The following is a 27,795-nucleotide window of genomic DNA, read 5'->3' as shown; positions in this document are numbered from 1 at the left end:
ATTCGGTTATAATTTTATCTGGCATACACATTAAAAACTAAACCACAAAAAAATTTCAAACATATATTTGAAAAATCGTTGACTAAAATTTTGAAGGTTGTACAAAATTTGCATTCCTTTTTATTTTTTTCCTTTTTGTCCTGCCGCTGATTTTTATTGCTATAAAGTTCAAAAGAGTAACTTGGTAGCCCAAGTCCACATGCCAGGTCTAATCTACCAAAATTCACTTTCAAGTCTTTTTAGATACCAAATAAACAATATTATTTTCTTGACCATAGTTCAAAACTTTAATGCTCTCTCGGATTTGATACGAGGACTTCACATGAAAGTAGGATCTATAGCATTGAAACGTATCAACAAAAATAATAATCTTATAAGATCTCCAAAATACAAAAGAATGAAAGATTCTCGTGCTCAAGAAACATGCTAACCCAAACAAATACATTAAATCCAAACACTAACAAAAATTCGTCTCAAAACACGATGCTTATACAAATCACTACGCTGAAACACAATAACTTATTTTCTAAAAAGAATATGATACTAAAATACAACAATCGCAAAAAATGGGAAGGATGAGTAAAAATTTCATCTACGCCTTTGCCTGGAGAAACCGGGGGAGTTAAAAGACTGCGTGCCTCTAAAATTTCTGCTGGGTGAATCCATTGACCCTCTAAAAGAGGCGTATGCCGCTTTCGCTGATTCTGGGACCGAGTCTAATGGAAGTGACTCCACAAAGCATGCTGTGTTAATTCTTGTCCTTTCAAGTTCAGCTTGAAGTAGTTCTGAGCTGTACTGCTGGGCAAGAGCCTGAGTGAAGAAAAATGTCAAAAAATTTCAAGTGAAATTTCTTCTATGCTCTCTGAATATCCTATAAACACGATCGTCGTCTCTCCATGGGTTTGGATGACCTCCAATCAGGGAAAGATTTTGGACACTCAATATTGACTTAGTCCGCTTCAAGTTGTCTATGATTACCTAGTCTAATGTTGCTATATTTTAGGGTGGTGATCGAGGAATGAGTGGAGGAAAATAAATAACATATTTTGTGATTTAAATTACACAAGAATATTGGAAAATGGTTTTATCTTGGGGGCACAGGCACTCCTGGTTGTTACTCCTGGATCATAAAACAAATGCTTGAATGGAGTTAGACATGTTATAGAACATATAAAAGAAAATCTTACAATCAAGTCATCAGGTGATATAGACGACCCAGATTGTCTATCATCTGAAAGCATGGCATCATCACTTCCACGTGTAGGCCGGCGCTGATGGCTCGGAGTATCTATTGACTCTTGTGCGGTTTCTGTCGCCTTCTCCAATAAAACCCCTTGTAATGACTTGAGAGATTCCCTCGCATCATGTGTGAAGTAAGGGTTCAACACAGTCTCGAAGTATTCAAGCTGCAAAACAATCAGCCATTCAGCCTAACTAATTAGCTGTCTAAAAAGCAGATAGATAAACAAAACATTGAACACCAGTAACCATATCATGACAGGTTTCCGCAATAAAGTGCTAGCATAGAAGAAACAATTTCTATTATTTTTTCCTTTTTTTCAAGGATTTAGAAGACAGCCCCACTTTGGGTGTAACAAGTACTCTCTATAGCATTTGGTCGATGGTAGATTTATACCAGTTGCCGCTCTTGATATCATGGATTAGTTGGGACAAAACCCACTAATCTGTCTTACTTTAAGTTTCCTATTCTTTAGCTTGCTAACAATTTCATTAATTATAATTAACTAAAACAAATGACGCATATTTCCACATTACAAGTTCAATAATTAATTTCTGCGGCACAAGGCATAGGGTTTGCCAGATGGAATTGTTGCAAAAACTAGTTTTGATCCTGCCCATAGTTTCAGAATATCATTTTTCAAAAATCAACTCCAGCATATTTAAACAGCTGCTTGAGTCCACTGTAGTAAAGGCATTTGAAAAAGGAGACCCAGTAGAACTCTGGAAAAATATAATGGACAGTCTCTTTATGAAAGAAAGTCGAAAACAATAATACTTACCTCAAGCATGAGTTGACAAAAGCCATTTGTGTCCAATGCCCTGAGATCTTTGGATTTGTTTTCATTAAAAAGACCAAGGAATATGTCAATCAGGCCTTCAACGAGAATACCAAGAGTTTTATCCAACAAAGGCTTACAGCCAGCAAAAACCTGTAAGTAAAATAAACTTGTTTATTTAAAAGTTTAAAAAGTAAAATCCACGTAAAGAGTTGGAACTTTATTCATACAGAATAAGATTACATTGAGTTAATCCATATAGTTTTGTGTGTGTGTGTGTGTGTGTGTGTGTGTATTTCATAAAATAAATTGGAATAAAGAAATTTGAGACACTGTCAAGATTTGGAGAAGTCTTTTCTCATCGGTAGATTCTAAGCATGGGATAAGTACCTCAGCATGCACAGCTACTAAAGTATGGAGTAGCTCAACAGCTGCATCTCGGACTCCCTGCAGTGCATTTTTTTAATCATCAAAAATATAGTCAACCGCGGCACAAAGTTCTGCAGTAAAAGAACAGAAGGAAAATTGATCCTCACTTTGACAACAGGTGCTGCTGCCCATTGAACTCCAGCATCCAACAAGTAATTTACAGCAGCTGTTCTAATCATAGTCATCTGTGACAACGATCACATAAGTAATAAAGTGATAAATTACACCAGCGCAAAGAGAAATTTCAACCCAACTCTAAAGTAACATTTTAAAATTGCTTCAAGTGAAATGCAGAATTTCAAACCCCGCCTAAAAACCTAAATTTCAAGTTTACCAAGCTAAATCATAGATTAGAAAAACACTATATCTTTGGCAAAAAATCAACAACAGAAGAAAATCCAGAATTTGCCAAGATCACTAAACGAAACAATCACCAACTTTTGTGGGAAAATTTCTAATACAGAAAACTAATAAGATTTTTCATGAACATCATGAGCCAATGAAAACATATTTAAGATCAATTATAAAGAAGCTACTAGTTACTACCATACCTTTGCCAGAGTGTATTGTTCAAGGACCTTCTCCTCGAGACCAGAGAAAGACATAACCAAATCTTGCATGTCCCTTTCGTCTTCAACTTTGCCCCTGAGTTACAAACAAAAGAGCAATTGCAACATCAACATGAACGCACAAATTTTTTTGCTCAAGGTGGCTCATTCCAAAATCAAGATCAGTTAACCCCGGTATTGCATGAAATCCTGGAATTATCTTCCTAAAAACGGTGGAATTTGGATCCAGGAAAGATTAGAAGACTATTATGGCTTTCATTTGTGACATCCTTTTTTTTACATCAAATCTTTGTCAGTGGGAAAATGCCCGTAGCACAAGTGATAGAAGTACCCGTGATAGAAGAACATTTATTCAACGAGTTAATGGTAGTAACTATGGGGTTAGTTTCTTCAAGACAAGGGGTAGTTTATAATGAAGCTAAAGTAGCCCTTAAGCTTTCCAAAGAAGAAAGAAATGCTTCACCGAGTACGAAGGATAAAATAACATTTTCAACACACATTAAACATGACTCTCTGCCTACCTTGAATGCAGCCAAATAGGCTTGTATTTCCCATACAATTCACCGGCAAGTTCATCTTTGCAATATCCAATGTTACTCAGGACCATAAGCAGCTGTTGATGTGGATCAACAATACTTCCTGGAAGAGGGTCCGCTGATTTTTCAACCAGTTCATAAGAATGTCCATTTTGGAAATGTGGACTTTCAATGTTTGATCTATTCTGTGTAAGCCCAGACCCAATGTGCTCCAAGTGACCTGGTTAAGGAGTCACCAATGAATAATTTGTTAGAACCACGTCTCTTGCTCATAGAAAATAGCTGAATAACACAAAATATGTAGAAAATCCTCATCATTCAATACCAGCAAAATCCAGCAAACAATTCAAAAAGGCAAGTCTAACTGATTCTTGAATTTCTTGAAGCTGTGCAAAAATATCTTCTGATTTTGTCGATTCACTTTGCAAAGAATGAAACATCCTGAAAAAACAATTGGTCAGTGGACATAGATAACAAACTCCAAACCTACATCCTTAAGAGAGTGTAACTGAAAGACAAACCAATATCTCTTAATTAGTGTATATAATTAACTGCCCAACCCATGAAATTTCCTTCAAAGAAACTCTTATAGAGGTAGCTAAGGAGGATGCCATAAGGTGTCACATAAGAAGCCGCAAATTAACTATATCTGTCGGCCCAAGTAGAAATTATGGAAACTATGATCACACAACAACCATAAAAGTCATGCCCAAGTAGTCCCTGTGATGTGAGGGTGTGTATTTTTACGTTCAGGCCCTCTGGCCTCTACTAATCTCCCCTTGTCACTCTCCTCCTTTCATTCACAAAATAGAACCCAATCACAAAGTAGAGAAGGTAGATGACAGAAAGAAGTAATCACTAGGGATTTTACGTTGCTTTATCCTATTGTCCTGAATGGTGGTTAACTATTTATCTCTATATCTTTAGTTTTCTATTGCTTTTTTTTTTTTAACATTCTATGAACGGAGAAACTTTGAAAAAGATAGTGTGGATGTCAGATAATATGACACCACAACAAAAGATAGAATCGATGTGACCAGCTAAAATTTAGGAACTCACGTGTTGATCTGATCCATTGCTGAGATCATGATTGTACGGAATGTGAGAGGCAAAGATGAGATCGAATAAGGTGATTTGTTTCTCTCTAAAATTGAAACTGGGACCCAAGATTCATCTTTTGATATCTCTTCTGTACAAGTCCGCATCCATGAACAAAGCCTCATCACAAAAATTCTTGAGATCTCAGACTCAAGTGTTCTCAATACCATAACTGAAATCACAAAAAGATGCATTCAAAAGATCATAAAAAACATAACACAGAGGAAAAAAGATCAACTCCCAGAGCACTATTTGTTTTCCTTCATTCAATCTCAAGAACGTACCAGCGACTTGAGGTGCTGAATCCTTTACTTCAAAGGCTTGGCTTGCACTGGAAATCTCCTTCATGGCATCACTCATATAAGGACTGAGCATAGTGGATTCTTCAAGATCACGAAATGTTCCATGAACCTATGCAAGATACTTATATGAAGCACCAATGTTGACTATAGCTAAGTAGAACATCTTGAAGCATTAAACTATTAACAAAAGCCAATCAAAACTTCAGTTATTCTAAGCTATCCCAGACTTTAGACAAAATAGTCAATGCATATTTTCAGACCTACCACCGAGTTACACAAGAAAAAAAAACAATTTCCATAATTTCTGCCAGAAAAAGAAAGTATAATCCAGTTTCATATGGATCAAACTTAAAGTATTCAGCAGGATAAAAATATAGGTTTGGATTTGGAAATCCATGAATACCGGATCCTAGTTCCATTCTAGCGTCTGGAGAAAAATGAAATATCAATTAGAAAGAGGTGTATTGGGAAAAGACCTAGCTACTGGTCATCCCAAAATGCACACTGCTCTCAAAGTCCATTTCTGAATTTTTAATTCTTGTCTAATTTCAAAGTAGTCATGTACAAGAAATGCCACTTACCTTAGCTTCATATGCTGATAGCGTATTTCGTATCATCCCAGAAACTTCATCAAGTGAATCTCCCACTTTATCCTCAGCTTTAATTACAGAATTATTTATAACTGCATCAGCTGATACTTGAGAAGACTGACACAAGAAATATGTTAATATTCCAAAAAAGAACATTCAGAGTGACAATATCAATGATATAAAACAATTAAAGTTCATCTAAAAGATCAGTACAACTTAAGAAACGAAAAGAATTCCAGAAGCCTAAGAACACAAATGCAATCATAACATTCGGCACATCAAAATATTAAATACCCCATAAAGGGGACAACAAGATATCTGTAACTGTAAATAATTGTTTGAAAAAAAATACATACAGTAGCAAGACAACCAAGTTTCTGAAGAGAGTACGAAAAACCATAAGTAAAGCCCGTAAAGGTTATTAATTTGAATTTCAATCATCTTCAGCTTTCCACAGTCACAAGATCATTTTGGAGGGACATTAATAAAGAATGGTCGAATGTTGCAAAAATACAATGTTCTTATGACCCAAACGTTCAGGCATACTATTGGACCAGTTCTAATTTTTTTTCCTCCCAACTACCCATGGTCTAAATTGAGCGTATTATTTATTTTTATACAGATCCAAGCAGCTACGTTAGATTTAATCCTTAATATAAGAATGTTCTTTTCTTGTACATACTTATTGTATAAGGTATTTTAATACCGTTTTGCTTAGAACATGCACATTAATTTTGCTATTCTATCTTCATCACATGATGAACTTAAATATAGTACAGAAAAATAATCAAAAAGCCCATAATTTGGCTACACATGTCCTTTTTTTAAGCGACATTCGTAATTCAATTTCTCAAACATAAATGCAAATTAGCCAGATGAAGCACCAAACAAGAAGCTAAGAACATGATTATGACAGAGCCAGAGAATTTCTAAGTGTTCCTGCTGATCATTGCTGACTTGAAATGTAAAATAATCTCTGATTTTCCACCCAAGTGACTAAGATTTTCTGAGTTTGCCTACGGCAAGGAATATAATATAATCATGAAATCGACCAGTCTAATATGACGGCTTGGGAAATATACCTTTGCAAATTTTCCACTGGAAACAGAAAGTGCAACTTTCCAAAACACTGGTACATGATGGACAAGTACAGCTGTTAACTGGCCAATATATCTGCCCCTAAGAGCATTGATTTGTTCACCAGTCGTTTCAACCGGATATAGATCTCCAGTTAGAAGGGAGTTTACTGAATCCAGTGTGTAAACCACAGATGACTGTAGTTATACATGAAGATTTAGCATAATCATTGATAGTTAGGTCAACCAACTCATGAAAAAACACTTACAGATTGACTTATATCTTGCTGAATCTGCCTCCATTTTGCATCAGATAATGCTTTTTCTCTTATCTCATTCTGAAAATTTTCCATTCGCGTTTCATGATCCAAAGTACATTTCTCAAGCAAACCTCTTATTCTATGGTTCTGTCAAAACCAACATCAAGAATTCAGCAATTAACAAATCAGTTTGTAATAAAGAGGCTTCAGTTGAATAGAGTTTAGGAACACAGGGAAGTATAAAGTTCTTGTGACATTTAAAAAATGTAATATGGCCACGAAATATAAAAAATTTCGAAGGGATGTAATCAAGTGTCCATCAATTAGATAGTATGGGCAGGAAGAAGATATGCAGTTGTATTGTGTAAATTAATCGAGATAACTGATCATGGTGCAAATGACTTCTCACCTGTATATTCAAGTAATACTTTATAGGATCTGACTCAGGTTCAAGCTCCAATAGGAGCCTAATGGTATTTTCGAGCTGCATGAAAGGACAAAAATACTAATTAGCAATGGGTCAGATTAAACAATAAAAAATATGAAGGGTACATGCTTTATCCAAATATTTTATAGTCTCATTTTGTTGGTTTATAACAGATTTAAAAAGGCTGCAGAACGTGGCATTGAAAATTTAGTAGGTTGCATTCACCTATAATAGCATCCCTGTCCGCAACAACAAGAATTCGTTTTATAATATTCAATTTTGTGTACTGCGGTTAAGCATGACTTAATGAGTGTTAGGGTTCACGAGGGTGAGAGGAGGAGAATATATAAATATCTTCCAGTGTGCCTACCTGTCTCCTTTTGATTTGAGCAAAAGTTACTGTTGTCATTTTTCCGACTTATTTGATAAAAGCAGCTATCAAGAAAGGGCTTTGAGGATATTGTTTGATTAACAAAGTTTTCAGGAGAGAAGAAGCTAGATAGTTAACCACCCAATGTAAATCGTTCTTGAACAAGACCAGCACTTTATACATCATCTGTACCACTATAACAGAATTATATAGTAAAGCATAAAAATTTGCATCCAAACTATATCTTCTAGCATAGACATCACTTCATACATTTGTTAGGTCGATTTTAGGATCTTCCATGGACTTGTAAAGCATGCCTTTGAACTCATGCATCACTTTTTCAACCTCCTCAAGAACACGTTTCAGAATTCCCACCTGAGAGTTGCAGGGGAAAAGTTCTTGTATAAATAAGATAATTAAAGCAACGATTTTAAAATATTTATGCATAGATGAAAAAATAATTTGAAAGAAAAAACATTTATTTCAATCATCAATACAACTACATCCTTCTCTAGGAAACAATTGAGGATACACCAATCACAGAAAATGCCATAATCACTAAAACTAAAGTTACATTCATGCAATGTCACGCTATGATAAGAAAAATCGAGAGAAGAAATAGACTGTATAAAAGCCCCAACAGTCGCATAAATTAGTCAAGCAAAATATAGATGTCGTATTTAATGTGAAATGAAAGTAATAAGTATTGAATGGTACTCCAGTGTGCAGCATGATGTATGGTTTTGGCCTGGGAAAAAAAATTCAGTGTCTTGTCACATGACCTACTTTCATTTTTTGGGAATTTTACAATCAATTTTGCAACAAAATGATATGCGTAGAGGAAAATGCCTAGGTAGACAAAGAAAAGCCGGCAATCGTACCCCAACAAGAATCAACATATCTTGCTTGGTAAGCCAGATAACAGTTCTTTTTACAAGGAATTTTTGCATACAAGACCTGAGATGAATCAAATGACCCCCATTAATACAGAAAATATCATGCATATAAATATAGAATTATCTTAGGTGGAGTTCAAGCGCTTGAATGCAGACAATTTGATGTCTCGTATCGATGCTCTAAACGTGAAGACGACGTTTGAAAAACCTTCAAGAGCATAATGGGGGGTTTATGTGATCGTGAAATGCCTTTAAAGTATAATCTAAATGTCCTGTACATCTTATATGGCTGGCGATGCTATTTCACAATGAGTATCAGGCTATGAACCAAATAACGAGTGTTTCAAATATGCAAATGTCAAAGAGGATGGTCAAAGTTACATAATAATTGGTCAAATTAGAATTAACATCCTGACAAAAGGTAAAATGTCAGCAATTGAATTGAAAATAATATCAGGACTAGTCGTTTAAGATAACTGGGAAAGTACTGACATAGGTGATAGCTGTGAGTAAGCATGCTTATCGGTTCCACCGGACCGGTTTCGGACCGGTTCCTACCGGTTCTCGGTCCGGTGAACTTGGAACCGGTCCGAACCGGTTACGAACCGGTTCCGAACCGGTTCCGTTCCAAGTTCAAATACTTGGAACCAATCCGAACCAAGACCGGTTCGGCTTCTAATAAACCGGTTCCGGTTCGGTTCAAACCGGTTCCGAATTTTAATTTAATATATTTTACTATATAATTAAAATTAGTCATATTAATTGAGAATTTTTTATTTAGAATTTTGATTGCAAATAATTATGATTACATAAAAAAATTTTAACAGAATACCTTATACATTTACTTTTACAATTGTTAATCTAAAATTCATCACGATTTATTAAAATATATTTAGAATATTCTGGATCTTCGTCGGAACTTGAGCTTTGGAATTCGTCGATCGCGCCAGAGGTCCTATTCTTTTTTTCTGCTGCAAACCAATCTTGTAGGCACGTTAGCATGGAAAGTGTTTCTGGCTTTAAATTAGTTCTTTGGTCACCAATGATTCTTCCACATACTGAAAATGCTGATTCGGAAGCTACACTTGAACTTTGAATGGGTAGGACATCTCTTGCAATTGCAGATAACACTGGATAAAGTTTAGAATTTACTTTCCACCAATCAAGAACATCGAAATTATCCGTAGTCTCAATATATTGACTTAGATAAATTTGGATCTCATTGTAATTGGTTGTTGTCACCGATTTTCCTTTGAACTTTTGTCGTTTCAAACTTTGAAAGAAGTTCAGTGCTCCACTTTTGCTCTTATATGTCGGCATCTCCTCCGACTGCGCACTCGGTTCATCACATTGTTCACTAGCATACAAATCAAACAATTCTTGGAGAGAATGCATGATTGACTTCTTTTGATCGTCAACATTCTTCCCAAGAAATTTAGCATAATATTCAAAGAACACGTCTAATCCTCCTTGATTTTGAGTAGGATCAAGTAATGTTGCTAAACCATGCACAATTGGGATAGTTTCCCAATATTTTAAAAATTTGTTTTCCATATTTGCAACAAAATCACGCATAATAGAATCATCGCGATATTCAATAAATTTATAAAACATATTGAAAAGCAAAGGTAGAAACATGGTTGAAGTAGGGTAGTTAATGCCAGAAAATTTTTCGGTTGCTTCTTTAAAAATTTCTAACAAAGAAACACATTTACTCAAAATATTCCAATCATCGTCTGTTAGCATTAAAGCTTGTGTTGTAATATTATTATAATACGGAGTAACTAAATCTTGAAAACGTAATAAAGTATGAAGCAAGTGATATAAAGAATTCCATCTAGTTTCAATAGGAAGAGGAAATTTTTTAAATTTAATTCCGGTTGATTCGACTAGTGCTTTCCAGTCACGTCCATATCTTCTTTCACGTAATAATTTCCCACATAATTTGAATTTTTCTATTACAGTGGACATTTGTTCATCACAAGCACATTTAACACATAAGTTGATAATATGACACGCACATCTAACATGAAGCAAATTACCTTCTAAAATTGGTTTTAGTGAATCTTTAAGATATTTAATTGCAAGAGTATTGGCACTCGCATTATCTAACGTTATCGACATTATTTTATTTTGTATGCCATAAATCTTAACAACATTTAAAACATATCTAGCTATAGTGTATGCGTTGTGAGACGATTCTAAATGATCTAGCGCTAAAATTCTTTTTTGCATAGTCCAAGTTTCGTCAATCCAATGACATGTAACAACAAGATATGATTCATATTTTAAATTAGTCCAAATATCAGTTGTCAAACTAACTCTACAAGAAATATTTGAAAGATGCGATTTTAGTGTTTCTTTATATTCTTTGTAAATATCAAAACAATATTTTTTAAGTGTGTGCCTAGAAATATTATGAAAACCAGGTTGAATAGTACTAGTAAATTCAACAAAACCTTCTTGTTCAGCTATTATAAAAGGTTGACAACATTTGGTAACAAACTTTACGATAGCTTTCCGAGAAATTTCTTTTGTAATTGTAAAAGCTTTACCACTAAAAGGATTAATTTGTTGTTGTATTGGTTCTCTACCAAATGGTTGTAGCGTATCAGGGTCAAGTTTATGTACCTTAACTAAATGTTTTTTCAAAGTACCGGTACCACCGGAACCACCACCCGTTTTGTAAGAATACCTCGTTTTACAAATTTTACAAACGGCAAAAGAGTTATTCGTACCTTGTTGTTCAATATCAAAGTGATCCCAAACTTTGCTTCGCTTTGCACGGGCTGTCGTCGTGCTCGTTGACATTGTGTTGCTTGCTCGAGTAGACGATGGCGTCCCTACATCTTTGTTGGGGAGTTCCATGGCTTCTTCATCCTCGTGACCAGGTTCAACTTCATCAAAGTCGGGAATGTAGCCAAAATGTTCACCAAAATCGGGAGCGTATTCGTCACGACCACCACGACGGTTTGAAGACGATGCCATTGAAATTCGAATATTTGTATGAGTAAATTGCGAAATATTAAATAAATAACAATAAAAATAATATGGATTATAGATAAAATTATAACACAATTATTGAATATATTTGGAGAAATGATAGCAAAGAAATATATTGATTGTAGAGAAATGAGAAGTTGAGAGAAAATTGATATGTGAAATATGAAAAATGACTTGTATTTATAGGTGATTTTGAGGGTTAAAAAATAAATATATATTTGCAATTTGACCCCCAAAATTGGGGGCCAAATTTAAAAAAAAAAAATAAACCATTTCAGTAGCCGTTGAAAAACGGCTACTGAAATGGTGGCTGCTGCAAATGTGCAGCCTTGGGCCAACGGCTGCATTTGCAGCCGTTGGCCCAAGTGCCTTTTTTAATTTTTTTTTTTTAAAATTCGATTGTCGGATCCGGGTCCGGTTTCGGGTCCGGTTCCGGGTCGGTTCCGGATACGTCCCGGAACCGGTTTGGAACCGGATCCGGAACCGGTTGAACCGGTTCAGAAAATACTGAACCGGTTCAACACACAAATTAATGGATTGTGTTTGGTTTCGGGTCCGGTTCTCACATACCGGATCCGGTTCCGGGCTTATCGGACCGGTTCCGGGTCGGTTCCGGCCCGAACCGGTCCGCTAAGCATGCCTAGCTGTGAGGTAGAGATGAAATGACTGGGAGGTCAAAATTAACTTACCACGAAGGTATCCAGTATGATTTGATTAATTGGGGATGTATAAAACTTAAATTTCTTACATAACAAAAGGAAACAAGGATTTCATTTCAACAAATACAATTCATTTGAGACTAACACTCATCGATGATGATACTGCTCCACGAGACCCCGAGAAAGAAATTAGAAAAAAAACAGACAGGCAATCAAAAATTCCGAAGCATTTGCGACTTGCCGCTATCTTAAAAGAGATTACTCAGATTCATCTTCTATCTCGGACATCGTATAATCAACAAGAGAAGGATATTCAGCAACAAATAATAAAACCATTGGACATTGGTGAGTGAAAATGACTCTCACGAGAAAATTTTACCTCATCTGTAGCAGCTTAATCAGTATAACTGATATTAAGATGAAAACGTAATGCAACAAAGGAACATACATGAGAAGGTAGCACGATGGACTTTGCTTTGCGGTACTCTCTTACTGCCAAATCATACTCTCCTTTGCTAATGTTGCCTCGGATTGCACTGGGCAGGTTGAATAGTGTTCTAAACCTCTGTAACATTCCCTGGACAGACCTGATCTTCTCTGCTTGAGCCTAGAAACATAAACACATAGTGAAGTTGATGAACTAAAAGGCATTTATGAATCCATGATCCGGATCCTACCAACCTGTCTCTCGAATAAAGGCCCAAATGCACGATTAGAAAGTGAACTGACTCCTTGGATACAGTTAAATAAGCGAGTCGTTCCAGAACCTTCGGGGTCATCTTCAATTCGTTTCAATTTTGACTCAATGTCTGTTGTAAAATTAAGTATATTAAAAATTTCATAATAAAAAATAGAAGTGTTATAATTTGACTTATGATGCCCAACTGACCGTCAATAGTGGTTTTGCAAGAGACGAAGCAATCGAAGTTCTCTTTAACCAACTGCTTTTTCTGTTGAGTGCGTCCTTTAAGATCATTCTTTAGTGAAAGAGCTCCAGATTCCAAATCTGCTGCACTAGTATCTAGGTGCACTCTTGATAAAAAAAGTTTTGCATCAAACTTCTCCGAGTAATAGTTTAGTTTCTCTGCAAAAATGATGTAAATAAGTTTCTCTGCAAAAATGAAGTAAATAATGTCTCCGCAGCAGTTTAAATTGAACACAATTTGACTCAAAGGTTGCATATTTGGCATCAATGGACAGAAGTAAATCAAAAACTTTCTTTCTATGAAATAAATCAGAAACTATTTGCGCAGTTCATAAATCAAGGTTTCAAAGCACCCAGTACCTCTAATAATGAACAACACAATCAATACTAAAGCCACACCACCACCTTCCTTTGCAGAATAAAATGAACAATTTGATCAAAAAACAAAAGTGTGAAGGAACAAGAAGTAATACCTCGAGCATTTGGATCAAGAGGTTCAATGTCGATTGAGGAAGGAACACTTGCTACATTATCACTGATTAACCTAAAGGTTTTGTGGTTAATGAGCCTGTCAACATACAAGCTCGGGTTATAAGAGAATGAATAAAGCAGCACATTTGGAGGAGAAAAATTACCCAAATAAGAGGCTTTTACCCCAGTCCTAAAGGATCCACCCATTCCATGCCTCGAGGAAGTGACTGTAAACTGCTTAGTGCTTTTTTACCTGCTGCAGATGGTTTCTTCTCGAACTTTTGAGCCGCGGAAGATGCTCTTGTATCCCTCATTTCACGAACCCTTCGAGCCAGCTGCCAAAGAATTCAACTAAATAAATTCCATGAATTTTCCAAGAGCCAATAGAAGGCCATTTGTGTTATCACTCTGACACTCAGATAATCGAATCAAAATCCCAGAATGGGGAAATCTAGATAAATGAGGAAGGAGCTAATTATTTCTGCACTTAGTTATACGAGCACCATATAAAAATACTTGAATCCTGAAAAGGTAATCGAATCATTCTAGGCGGGATATCATACAAGGTAACTGATTTCTTTGGGATCAAATGGGCAGCATGATTATATTAATCAATCCATCTTCATGTCAATTATGAGAAACCATGTTACATATAACACATTAAGAAAGTGCATATCTTTTGTGGAACACAAATTGTAGACACCAAAACCACATACTTCTAGCCAAGATCCTAAAGTGGTCTTATGGAACCCTGGCTCTAATTAACAGCGGAAGTCCCAGGTTCGAGGAAAAAAAAAGTTAATCTATATCTGTACCATCAGTCATTTGCCATATCAAATAAAATAATTGACACCAATGAATTGACGTCAAAGTTTTCTCCTATTCCCATGGTTGCAGATAAATACTAAACATCCAGCCACTAATATGAGGGTACTCAAAGTAAGAGTTCAAATACCAATGCATAAAAATGTGGACGCACGGGACAGAAAAGTTGTTTTGTTTCCTTTCATTAGTCTGAGATCATCTTTTCCGCTTTCAAGCGAATATTGTAACTATTGATCATGTCTACTGTCTCTAGCTAATAAGATCTTCCTTAAAGATGCTCATCATACCTTGTTTCAGGTAATTAGGTAGCAAAGGACAAGAACCCATGGAGCACTAACTAGTACATGGACCGGAACAGCCTAATATTGCAAAGAGGGAATTACGTAAGGACTTAAAATTCAAAAACCTAAAAAATAAATAGCACAATCGTTGCCTGCTATGGAAAGTATTTGTGGAACAAAAATAGGCAATAGGAAACATAATTGGAACCCAATTCATTTCAGAAATTAAAGCACTCAACGCACAACAATAAATTAAACAAACACACAGCACATGTACCTCAGCTTCATCAACGTGCTTCCAGCAATTCGGTTCCTCCCCATCCCACGCTCTATCGTCGTCTCGCCCACTCCCGGCGCGATTCTTCGGCGCTACATATCCGCGATCATCCTCGTCTCCCGATGAAATGCTCAGCATCTCCACATCGGAATCATCGTCCTCATCCATCGATGCCCTTCTCTGCCGATCGATCCCCTTCTTCTGTTGCGGCACCGGGTTAGAGTTCCTACTAGGAACCGAGTTGCCGGTAACGCCTCCTCGTTTCGCTGGAGGCTGTACGTAGTTGCGGACAGGCTTCGATTGTGACGGTTTTGGGTAATTTTGGTCGCGTTGTGATTGTTCCTTCAGCGCCATCTGCAACAGTGCATCCTCGTCCAAATCGTCACTCCCGCTCGACATTTGAGCAAACTTCGAGCAATATGTATAGATTTAGGGGTTGGATGAATATCAGGTAGAAGTGTGCCGTAGTGAATTTCTGGAATTGGATCTTATAGGAGTTCGAAAGATCGGGAACGCGGTGAAATTGGAGACAAGTCCGACTGTGGAAGATGGCGAGAGCTGTGATCGTGTGTATTGCGGGCAAGGCTTACGTTTTTGAACCTTCTATATATGCGTGCCAGTTGGATTATCTCATAGAAGGCAAGTTTGGAGTATTCCACCCATTTTATAAATTTTCTATTTTGCTCAAATATAGTAATATTCCAAATTCGAGAAAAGAGTCCAATTTCGTCAACTCAAAAAAAAAAAATTTTTTTTGTATTATATTTTCTTTCACATTTCTATAAAATTTTATTGATTCTTCGTGAATACATATTATTTTAAAATCTATTCAATTTGAAAATAATATACATACTCAAAACATTACGATTAATTTATATCTTTTTTTTTACATTAAAACATTTGAAAATGTCTTGAAAAAATTAAGAAATATTTTTAATTTTAAATTGCAAACTTGTTAGTATTCATGTTTTTTAGATAGTGTGATGATAATAAAAAATCTTTTTTAAAATATTTAAAATTGATCTTTATGGTAGAGATTCATACTCATTATGTAGGTAAATATTCTCTGCCGCTATCTATTCCGTTGCACTTCACCACATCCATCTCCTGCCTAGGAAAATTTGATTCCTCACCAGTTTAACTCAAATATCATTTCAAAAACTTTTTTTTTGTTATAACTGGTATCCCTGATAATGTGCTATCTAATTGAATGGGATTTTCCTTCAAAAACGGTATTAATTAAATAATACATAATTATTTTGAAAAACAACAAATGGTGCCATGTGAAAATGAAATCTTCTTGTTACAATTCTATATTGATGAGAATCCTATGGGTTTATATGGTATACCTGAAACTTGAAATTTCAAAAATAGTATATTTGGGCAAAAAAAAAAAAATAAGTCTTTCCGACAATGGATGTCATATAGAAGAATCTCTTACCATAAACATGAACAATGCAGAATGACGGTGGTGGGTTTCTCAACAAGGGGGATTTCTTAAATATTTTACGTTGTTTCCATTTCTAGAAATGTGATTGGAGCCTTATTTTTAATTATAAAAAGTAATAATAATAAAAACTACGTTCAGTTCACAGAAAAGGGGAAAATCGACACCGGCAGCTGCCACAAATCCACTCCACCCCTTTCCAACATAAGATGGTTTCACTTTCAAAGCTAAATAGCACACAGCCAAATATTACAGGCAGCGACGATTATACAAGCCAAAAATAATAAAAGACAATAAATAATATTACTATTAACATACAGACAAAACACAAAAACCTTACAATCACTTCCTCGTTACTTTCAAATTGCAAGCGAACCCATAATACGAGTCAAACAAGAAAAATAAAAGAAAAAACTCACTCGATGAAATAAGCAACACTGCAACAACCAGACTCACCAGCTTAGAAACACTTCCTGTGAACGATTGCCGGACCTGATTCATCGTACTCCCCTTTCGAGATCCACATCTACAAGAGCAAGAGAATTTGAAAACTATGCGACACAATACTAATATCATGTACATATGGGACAGAGGATCCAAGAATGGCAACAAATGCAAATTAAGTTATACAAACATCGGGTATTTTAAAGAAAAACAGTCACCTGTTGGAAAGTACTGAGGGAAGCAAGGATAGATCCTCCTATCCAGACACTATACTTCCTCTCAGGAGGTGCGACAACCTTAATCTTCATGCTGCTAGGAGCAAGAGCTGTTATTTCCTTACTCATGCGATCTGCAATACCCGGGAACATAGTTGATCCACCGCTGAGCACGATATTTCCATATAGATCCTTCCTGATATCCACATCACATTTCATAATGGAATTATATGTCGTTTCATGAATTCCTGCAGCTTCCATTCCTATCAATGATGGCTGGAACAAGACTTCAGGGCAGCGGAACCTCTCGGCAGCAATGGTGATCACTTGTCCATCTGGAAGCTCGTAATTTTTTTCTATAGAAGAGCTGTTTTTTGCAGTCTCCAATTCTTGTTCAAAATCAAGGGCCACATATGCAAGCTTCTCCTTCACGTCACGCACAATTTCTCGTTCTGCTGTGGTGGTAAACATGTAACCTCTTTCAGTCAGAATTTTCATGAGACAATCAGTGAGGTCACGACCAGCAAGATCCAACCGCAGAATAGCGTGAGGTAGCGCATACCCCTCATAAATGGGAACGGTGTGGCTCACCCCATCACCAGAATCAAGTACTATACCTGTTCAAAGATAACGTTTTAAGGATTTTGTGTACTTCTAATAGTCGCATCACTTTTCAGATCAATGGTATACATCATACCAGTTGTACGGCCACTAGCATATAGTGAAAGAACAGCCTGAATAGCAACATACATGGCCGGTACATTGAAAGTTTCGAACATAATTTGAGTCATTTTCTCTCTATTCGCCTTGGGGTTGAGAGGTGCCTCCGTCAGCAGAACAGGATGCTCTTCAGGAGCAACGCGGAGTTCATTGTAGAATGTGTGGTGCCAAATCTTCTCCATGTCGTCCCAGTTACTAACTATACCATGCTCAATTGGGTACTTCAAGGTGAGAATACCTCTTTTAGATTGAGCTTCATCCCCAACATACGCATCCTTTTGCCCCATCCCAACCATGACACCTGTGTGCCGGGGACGACCAACTATACTAGGGAAAACGGCCCTCGGAGCATCATCCCCAGCAAATCCAGCCTGTAGGACAGAAGAAACACATTGAGAGACATTAAGCATTAAACCAAATTCCCAGCCGACAAAACAGGACCGATAAGCAATAGGCAAAAATCTTACAGCTCACCTTGACCATCCCGGTACCATTATCAACAACAAGGGGTTGAACATCCTCTGCTTCAGCCATATTGTATTATGCTGTACAGAAATAAAAAGCATCAGATTTCCAGGCACAGAAGGAATACGAAAAAGAGTATCTCCCACTTAAGAAGCTAAAATAGCACAATTTGCCGACATAATTCCTGCAGAGGACCATGTTATTGTTATTAAAGCTTATTGAAAAATCCAGAAGGAATTTCAAAAAAATATTACACAAAAAGACTGCTATGCTGATCAGGGTGATGCCTAAATTTTACTTTTGAAATAGAATATATTTAACTACAGTCCATGGTATAACAAATAAGGAAAAATCATTTTATGCTAAAAGTTCTTCAAAAGCAATTTTTTACAGTTCATGTAAAATTTACTAACAAAAAAGACATTCGTATGTTGAGAATTATGTTCATGATTTCAGCAGGAAAAAGGCGTGATTTATGATTATTTTCTTTTGAAGATGACTTTTTATTAATTTTATTCAATAAATAATGATACAGCATAACAGCTATGTATGTTTGAATATTTTTTACTTAAATTTGTCATAAATATTACATTAATTATCTACTCAAGTTTTTTCGTTTTTTCAAGTTTGTTCGTATGTCGAAATAGTATATGTACACACAATTAATTAAAGGGGAGTGTATCAAAAAGCGTATGCAAAACTGTAAAAGAAAACTAACAAACTTATCATAGGATTATAACATACAATAGTCTCAATTCCTACAATCTCTAAATGTGGTAGATAGATCTATTTTTATTACAAACACACATGCAAACAATAAAACATTTATTTTGAGACAAATATATTACACACATGGTATGATCATTTATAAAATAAGGTCAAGGAAAATTGCCTAAAAATACAACATAACAAAAATGAATGAAACGATTTCCTCAAAAGAAAGTAATCTTGTATTACACTTTCTTTTTCCTGAAAGACAGCATAAGATGAATTATTCTCATTTTCCCACCATTGACTACAGGTAAAATATTCTTGTCCCAAAAGAAAAATTTAGGCATAATCCCATTATATCTTTTTGGCCTTCTATATATTTCCTAACCCGATTTCTCAGTGAATTTCAAGGGTAAGAAGATCGTCTACGGTAACTATTAGTTAGTTTTGATAATTGATTGCCAAATACAGAGCACATAACCATCACAAAAACAAACATAAAGAAATGATACATTCATTTTACTTCAAACTCTATATTATAAAAATATAATCTCATCCATTCCTGCTCAAAGCTCAATCTTTTTCACCTGAAAGAGAATTAATATTCAATAGAAAATAAATATTTCATGCTTTAACCGATTAAAATCCAACATCAACATGCAAATAACTTATCAACAACACACAAATATCCACACAGATCGGATCTTTAGCAGAACCCTTTTCCCCTAATCATGAACTATACCTCAAAGTGGCAGGAATCCGGAAAAACAAAATGAAACTGGAGATCAGAAAATCTAAACAGTAGAAACAAATAATTGGAAGATCGAGATCTAAGCTCACCTCTGATTCTTGAAGATAATCTGTTTCAGCTTTACAGTACAAAAGCGAACGAAAGTTGAACTTTATTTAGTAACTGAGTGCACAAGAAGTTGGAAATGAGAATGTTTTGGTGGGAGAGATAAAAAAAAAAAAAATAATAATAATAATAATATGATGATTCTCCGTATGGAAATGAAATGACATTCAAATTAAATGCAAATGAAGTTTCACATTTATTTGCTAGATATTATTGATAATGATAATAACTAAAATTTAATGTATACTATATCATTATTAAAATGTTATGCACCAAAAAATATATTATTAATCAAATACAACTTGCATGTTTCTTCAACATTCTTTTATCATTTTTACATCGCTTTCGGAATACCAATATACACATAGATATAGATTAGGACGATAAACAAATCAAGTCATTAATTTTTCGAGTCGTTTTAATAAATATTTGATTTATATTCAAATTTATCGAACTTGAATCAAATTTGAACATGTTCGAACTTTTTAGTCGAACTCAAGCCAAAATTATTTTGTTCGATAATTCGCGAGCCGTTCGTCAGCTGTAATATTTTATTTTATATATATATATATACACACACACACATTCCTAGTTTTCATACTTTTTGAATTTTCAAACCTTGTTCTCGAACCTTATCCAAAAGGGAAAAAAAAGTTTTTGGAGTGAATTACTACTACTTTACTAGGTTAATTAATATCATATTAAAATACTATCTTAAATTGGTGCGTTCCATTTCACTTTTGGATGAGATTGCCTTAAAGTTCAATCCCATCAATTTTGGCCCATAAATTCGAAGTGGCCCATCAACACATAATTGCCTTTTTTTTTTAAGAAAAAATATTAATTTAATAAAGAAGTTTTTGAAAATACAAATTTTTTTTTTGCTTTCTAAGTGTGAAGAATGGTTGTTGGCTTGTGGCAAGTCTCTGTTAGTAGTGTATTATTGAATAAAAATGACTAAAATTGAAATTACACAACTAAAACTCAATTTTGACAATATAAATAATTAAATTTGCATAGAGGAAAACATAGAACACGGATCTTAATTCCCGTTTTTTCTAATCGGGGATTCCATATTTAATCCCCACGAGGATTAAGTCCTCTTTGGCTCCCATATCCGGATCATGAACGAGATTTAAATGTTATGAATTTAAGTTTTTTTGTTAATTATTAGGTGAGTAATAATAATGATATCATTATCGGGGGCTTGGGGCTGGCTCGGGAATGTGTATTGACATTCCAAAATCCATCCTTGATTTGTTTCGGAGATTTCAAAAATCCCCGAACCCACCCCATTTCAGATTTTTCATGCGGGGCTCCAAATCTGTGGGAAAAATTGTTATTCATAATTCTCCTCATAAAATAAAATTAGAAATTACAAGTAAATGAAATTAATTTAAATCTATTTGGTCAATAACAATGACTAATAAAAATTTGGAAAATTTATAACAAATTCAAGAAATATGCGGGACAAAACACGTAACCTAAACTATATAATATTTGTTATTGTATCCCATGTGTGTGTTTATATATATGTATCATAATTATTATAGTATTTTCCTTATTAATATTCTATGCAGGTTTTTAAATAAAAATATATTATTTATATTTAATTTAGCCCTCAAAAGATAATCTATAAGCTAAAACACGGCATTTTTATTCGGTAGAAGGAATTTCACATAAACAGTACGTTTTTATGCTATTCATATTATTTGGTGATGCCATGGAAAAAGCAGGATCAATCCAGAGTTTGTCCCGAGAAATCAAGAGAAGATCAAGTGGAAGTCAATCAAAATAAAAAAAAAAACATATTTAAACAACGGGCATGCAACAACCCGAGAAACATATTAAACCACTATGGACTCATACAAGTCTGTTTCTTATTCTTGATCGAGCGAGACATGGTTGAATGATACTGCCCATGTGGAAAATGTGTTTGGCCATGCAAGGAAGTCCTTGGCATTCCGGACACTTGCAGCACTAGTCTTCTCTGACCAGGCAAGACGAGATATCCGAGAAAATTAAATTAAGTGATCGTGGATCTTGTCCACGGGTAATCGAGGGGTCCGTTCCCTTACACATTTCCAGGGCACCCGACCCGAGCTCACCTTATTCGGTCACCAACAGGAACTGTCCGAGTCAGCCATGAGGAGATGAGAGTCGGGCCCATAAATATAGGTCATCATACCTCGAAATTATTAACATGACAAATCAGTGTCCACTACAAGACCATAGACACTATGGGTCGTCGTGCCTATTGTCAGAATGCAGGGCATATGTAAATGTTTAATCAGGAAGATCGTCCAGGCATTGCAATCGAGGTTATCTTCTCCCTTATAAGTACCCATGTTTGCTCATTCATTTGGGACATGAGATATTGCATTACACTGTACTCAATAAATTATCTCTCTACTTAGTGTGGAACATCGGAGTAGGGGGTTTCCGGCGCCCACTGACATTTTCTTGTTGAGTTTGTGCAGATTATCTGACCCGAGTTCATCTTAATTACTTAGTCAAGAGTACTCATAGTACAAGCCTAGACAGGGCAACCAAGCTCATCATACCCAGTCCAGAGTAATCACCTGTCAGACTAGGCTACCTGAGTTCATCATACCCAGTATAGAGTACTCACAGGCCAAGCCACCCGAGGTCATCCTATTTGGTCAAGATTACTCACTGTACATGCCAGGCCACCCGAGCTCATCCCATCGGGCTAAAAATATTCAGAGAAAAAATACACATATCTGCTCGGTAGATTACCTATCCAACTCACCCAATCGACCCGTACATACCAAATAATGAGAGTTGGAGTTCAAGTGCACTAATTTGAAGTGAATCGATCAACTATTTTTTTTTATAAAAAAATCTTTATTTTTAAAATATTAGGTTATTTATCATTTAGAAAAGTTATATTCTAATTATTTTTCTAAAAAAAATTCCTTAATTGTTTAAAAATGTGGTTTTTAGTTTTCGAAAAAATATAAAATATGTATGTCGGTCTAATTTTTTTTTTAAATTTTTTACTATTAATATGATAAATATTATTATTACAAATATCATTATTAATTTTTATAAAGCATATTACTAATAAAAAAGTGTTCCTTAATTTTTTTTAAAGAGATAATAAATGGAATAATGGATTGATATTATCATTATTAAATGAGAAAGTAGGAGGAATCCACGCTTTATAATTAACAAATTATTTCCATTACAATACCGATACATACAGATTACAGAGCAAATTAATTAACCCAATAATGCTTCCTAGCTAGAAAGGCCCCTGGAACCAATCAGCTTGGTCAAACCGAATGTTATGGCCATGGCGAACCACCCTCCAACCAAGACCCTCGCCGCCGATCGCACCACAGGAGCCCGCCCCAACACGGCCCCTAACCACCCAAAAACAGCCAGGGCGACGCTGACGGCCGCCACCACTACACCAGTCCTCACCCAGTACCCCTTTATAAAAGAAGCAGCAAGCAGCGGGACCATCGCCCCCACGCAAAACGCCAAAGCTGATGCTGCAGCAGCTTGCATTGGATTCGTCAGACTCTCGTTGCTTTCATGATCAACTTCTTGCGCTACTCCAGCCGCGGCCCTTTTCCTGTCTCTCTTCGTTTGAGCCAGTTCTATATCAAGCTGTGAGTAAACGGATACAAATTCTCCAATCGCCATGGAACATGCACCGGCTACCAGGCCTGCAAAACCTGTCAGAATCATGGCTTTGATGTCTTGTTTGACAGCTCCGACTCCCATCATTAATGATGCTGTGGAGACGAGGCCATCATTGGCGCCTAAAACAGCAGCGCGCAGCCACTGGGACCGTTTCGAGTAGTCAAATTCTTGGTTTTCTTCGAGGTTCAGGGCCATTTGCCGAGAATGGTCAACTGGAAGAGGGAATCGGATATCAGGGTTTTGTGTTTGGTTTGCAGCCATTGAAGAATGTGAGATAGTGGAAATTGGAATTTCAGTAATTTTAATGTGATGTTAAGAAGATGAGTGTGGTAGACACACTCCTTCCGCCATGGTACTTATAGAAGGCAAAGTTGAGCAATAGTAGAGAAATAAGTGGAGTTAGGGTTTGAATAGGTGTATTAACAGTGTTATATATTTTCTATTTGAAATACGGACACATTGGATCTTTACATAAGCATGCATATTCTCATAAATCCAATAATTTGACAAGGAATTTTGTTTAAAAATATTTTATGTGTGAGGTGAATATTCAATTAATTTAGTGAAATAAATATAAGACTAGAGAAACTATATTGTAAAAATAAAGTTTTAAATTTTTTTACGTATATAGCTAATGTTTATGTTATCCTCATGTTTAAACATATAACGATCGGAAATATGTTGTCAACATAAATTCGGTAAGAAAATAAGACAATGCAGAAAAAAATCACATTTATAGATATAAAGTTTTCTCTGTTGAGTCTGAGATGAGTTTGTTACAATTAAATCTCGAACCAAGACCTCGTTGCAAACTTGAGAACTGATTATTAATGTACAATTAACTATATACCTATTTTATTCTAAACATATTTACTTGTAATTCTTTCTTTTTTATACATTATTATTTTTGTTGACGTTCCATTCTGATTTAGACAATTGGATAATGGGTTATCAATTGGCATTTGCTGGTTGCTTATACCATCAGGAAATCTATTTGTAAATCTAATTTCGTGAACTTTTACTTCTCTACGCCAGTGAGTTTAATCTCTCTCTCTCTCTCTCTCTCTCTGTATATATTTGCTAGCCACTTGATCATGGTGTTTATACGGTTCATCAAAGATTTGTAACGAGAGAAGCGTCTCACTTAATTTATTTAAAAAACTGCATATTTGGATAAAATCACCCATAAAATTAACTTTTAAAAAAATAAAGAAAAAGTGTCGTAATCCCAGATAAATATGGAGACATAATGCGATCAAAACATATCAGCTTTATATATTTCAGGAAGCTATTACCAACACGTATTTGAATTTAATCCTTTGATCGTCCACTCATGAAACATTAAGCTAAATTACAAAAATCTTTTGCTAAATGTAGATTCTTTCTCTAAAAATAAATTGAAGCAATTACTGGTGGAGTCACTTTTCAATTGGAAACGAATCTGATTCATATATATTATCTGTTTCATATATAGCAATAATTATCGTGCTTATGACAATAGACGTATACTTAAAGATTTTCATTTGTAGTATATTTTAAAACCACAAATTTATTTTTCTGATAAAAAAAAAAAAAAACAAAGTCTTTTCTTTTTTGAATGTACCGATGATGCGTGAGAAGAGTCGTCGTGCATAAGAAACATTGTTTATTACAGAACGAGATTTCCAGTTGGCAGACAATTAGCTAAGAATCACATGCATTCTAACGTAAGAATTCAATTCGTAAAGGAATTGTAAACTGTACATAACAGACTCGGCTGATTCATGAGAAAAGCACGAACGAATGCGGATGTCCAACCATCACTTTTAGGTTAAATTCCTTTTCATCTCTGTTAGTTTTTCTTGTTATTTATTAATTTTTTATTTTATTAAAAGTTTTCTGGGGCGATCGAGCTCGGTTTTTTTTTTTTTTTATTTAAAAAAGATGTTAGTTTTGAATAAAAATACATAAAATTTGATTATTATTTATTTAGATTGAAACTGCTTACTATCCATTGCACCAGGTTCGCTATGGCTTGAACTACTCGATCTCCAGTAATTTGCATTGCATCTAATAATTGACATTTAATCTAATCCTTCTCTTGACTTAGAAATAAAATTAGTTTATTTCTTTTTGTATTGGAAAATGTAGTTTTTATATTTTGACAAAATTGAACTGTGAAACCGTATCATCGAAGTTTTTGTTCTTGTTAAATTACCTATCAATTCCCTCTACATTTTTCGTCATTTTTTATTTAGTTAGAAATTATAATTAAAATTAGATACTTTAATCAGATTCAAAGATCCAAGATATTACTATCGTTAACAAATTGTATAAAAGGTTTATTTAACTTTGCAGGTGAAAAGTCTACATTCTGTTTCAAGATACGGCAAAATATTTGAAAACTGGCAGAATCCATCCGATTTTAATTTGATTAAATATTTGCATTGTTGCCTGGTGTAATTTACACACACAAAATTTGTGAAACAGATCTTTTATTTGGGTCATCTTCCAAAAAATATTACTATTATGTCAAATATATTACTTGTTATTATAAATATGGACATATATAGTTGACCATACCGTCTTTCAAAATACCTACTCAATTTAATAGACATCTAGAACACTCATCTGTTCAACGTAATGTGTATATTGAATAGGTACGTAACTTAAGGAACTTAATAGACACATACTATTTGGTGTGAACAGGTACGTAACTTAAGAAACTTAATAGACACATACTATTTGGTGTGAACGATGAGATTATATATAAATGTTTTATCTGATATCTGGCTCGAATTTTTTCATAATTAATGTTAAAAATAATTATGTTATTGTTCACTTAAACATATCACCAACCATGATAGAATATTATTGGCTTAGTAACCTAATTTAATTGGTTGAATTTGACATGATTGAGTGGAATCAATAAAGATATTGGATTGATGAAGAGGAAAACACCAATTTACAAGGGGGAAAGGACAGAGACACAAAAAATTGGGGAATGAGTAATATTTGTACATGGGAACGAGTATGCAATCCACATGAATGCCACCAACACTTCAAATTAAGTATATAAATATTGTCCACAATTTCATTTCTGTGTTCTCTCACTTTTCAATATTTTTAAAATTTTGGAATACACCCATTCCACTTATGCCGCATGAAATTATCATTAAATTGACCAACCGTCTTCAAGGATGGAATATGACTATTTATTCCTTTTTTATTTTATTTTATCGATGATTATAATATTAAAATGTTTCAAATAATTATTCAGAAAAAAATCTCAAATACCAAGTCGAGTCGGCAGTAAAATTATATTGCAATGGGATTAATCCCATCTGAAAACGGAAAAAAAAACTATGTTTGAACCAAAATAAGATACTCGAGATCATATTCAAATGAACTTCGAACCGAAGCTCGTGCATAAAAGACAATTAATCAAGAGGTTCATGAGTTTATTAACAAAACAAAACTTAAATTAATTAATGTGAGTGACTAAGTTGTAGGGCTGGGAAAATATACCGAAACATCGAAATACCGTATCGAAAAAATACCGAAAAAGTACCGAAATTTTCGGTATCGGTACGTAATTATTTTTTTTCGGTATTTCGGTATATACCGAAATACCGAAAATAATTTTTTTATTATTATTTTTTAAAATTTAAGTTTGGTATACCGATAATATTTTCGGTATACCGACATTTTTTCGGTATACCGACAAAATTTTCGGTGTCGATATAGTATCCGGTATGAACTTTTTCATATCGAAAATTCGGTATACCGAATTTCCGGTATCGGTTTTTCCATACCGATATTTACGGTACGGTATACGGTACCATAGTTCGGTACGGTATACCGTACCGTACCTACCCCTACTAGGTTGTAATTAAGTCTAAAGAATGAACTAGAAAACTTCGTATTAAGTTCATTATTCACATATAATGCTGGACCCGGATATATTAATTTGGAGCCAATATTAATTTTGGACATTGAGAAAACTAATTTAGTCGGTGTACAAAATCAGAATCGGATTGTTCGGAGGCAAATATTGTGTATGGTTATCGTAAATCCATGCATGCATACGTAAATTTTGTTTACACCTTTATTGATTAATAATTAATGATAAATTAAATTGTCTTCTTAAAATTCAAAAGTTCGGTTATAAACTTTCAAATAGAAATAATAAGCCAAATTAATATAATATAATCAATTAAAACGCGTAAGGGGCGATGAAACCTAATTTTGATTTATGTAATATGTTTATA

At 34.8% G+C, this 27,795-nt stretch overlaps 3 protein-coding genes across 3 annotated transcripts; all 3 read right to left on the bottom strand.

Moving 5' to 3' along the window:
• Positions 1–351: 351 nt before the first annotated feature.
• On the bottom strand, positions 352–15,639 carry LOC140989757 (exocyst complex component SEC5A-like). Its single transcript, XM_073459142.1, has 21 exons — positions 15,013–15,639; positions 13,813–13,964; positions 13,632–13,726; positions 13,123–13,317; positions 12,915–13,042; positions 12,682–12,840; positions 7,946–8,050; positions 7,288–7,362; positions 6,888–7,025; positions 6,625–6,816; positions 5,534–5,659; positions 4,935–5,061; positions 4,612–4,822; positions 3,878–3,993; positions 3,538–3,772; positions 2,999–3,092; positions 2,555–2,632; positions 2,409–2,465; positions 2,022–2,171; positions 1,188–1,406; positions 352–810 (listed from the first exon to the last, which is right to left on the bottom strand). Exons 1-21 carry the CDS (start codon positions 15,409–15,411, stop codon positions 589–591), a joined length of 3,273 nt encoding a protein of 1,090 aa, XP_073315243.1. The 5' UTR covers positions 15,412–15,639; the 3' UTR covers positions 352–588.
• Positions 15,640–16,619: 980 nt separating this feature from the next.
• LOC140989758 (actin-7-like) lies at positions 16,620–19,987 on the bottom strand. The gene is made up of 5 exons (XM_073459143.1): positions 19,855–19,987; positions 18,313–18,383; positions 17,816–18,209; positions 17,122–17,735; positions 16,620–16,985 (listed from the first exon to the last, which is right to left on the bottom strand). The coding sequence occupies exons 2-5, from the start codon at positions 18,370–18,372 to the stop codon at positions 16,920–16,922; spliced, it is 1,134 nt and encodes a 377-aa protein (XP_073315244.1). The 5' UTR covers positions 18,373–18,383; positions 19,855–19,987; the 3' UTR covers positions 16,620–16,919.
• Positions 19,988–23,020: 3,033 nt separating this feature from the next.
• Positions 23,021–23,939, bottom strand: LOC140990536 (vacuolar iron transporter homolog 1-like). Its single transcript, XM_073460265.1, has one exon. It carries the CDS (start codon positions 23,804–23,806, stop codon positions 23,135–23,137), a length of 672 nt encoding a protein of 223 aa, XP_073316366.1. The 5' UTR covers positions 23,807–23,939; the 3' UTR covers positions 23,021–23,134.
• Between the last annotated feature and the right edge of the window lie 3,856 nt (positions 23,940–27,795).

Source organism: Primulina huaijiensis, chromosome 12, assembly GCF_012295235.1.
Source record: "Primulina huaijiensis isolate GDHJ02 chromosome 12, ASM1229523v2, whole genome shotgun sequence".
In the NCBI taxonomy this organism is placed as follows: Eukaryota; Viridiplantae; Streptophyta; class Magnoliopsida; order Lamiales; family Gesneriaceae; genus Primulina; species Primulina huaijiensis.
Note: the sequence above shows the minus strand (reverse complement) of the source record. Positions and strands in the feature narration are given on the sequence as shown.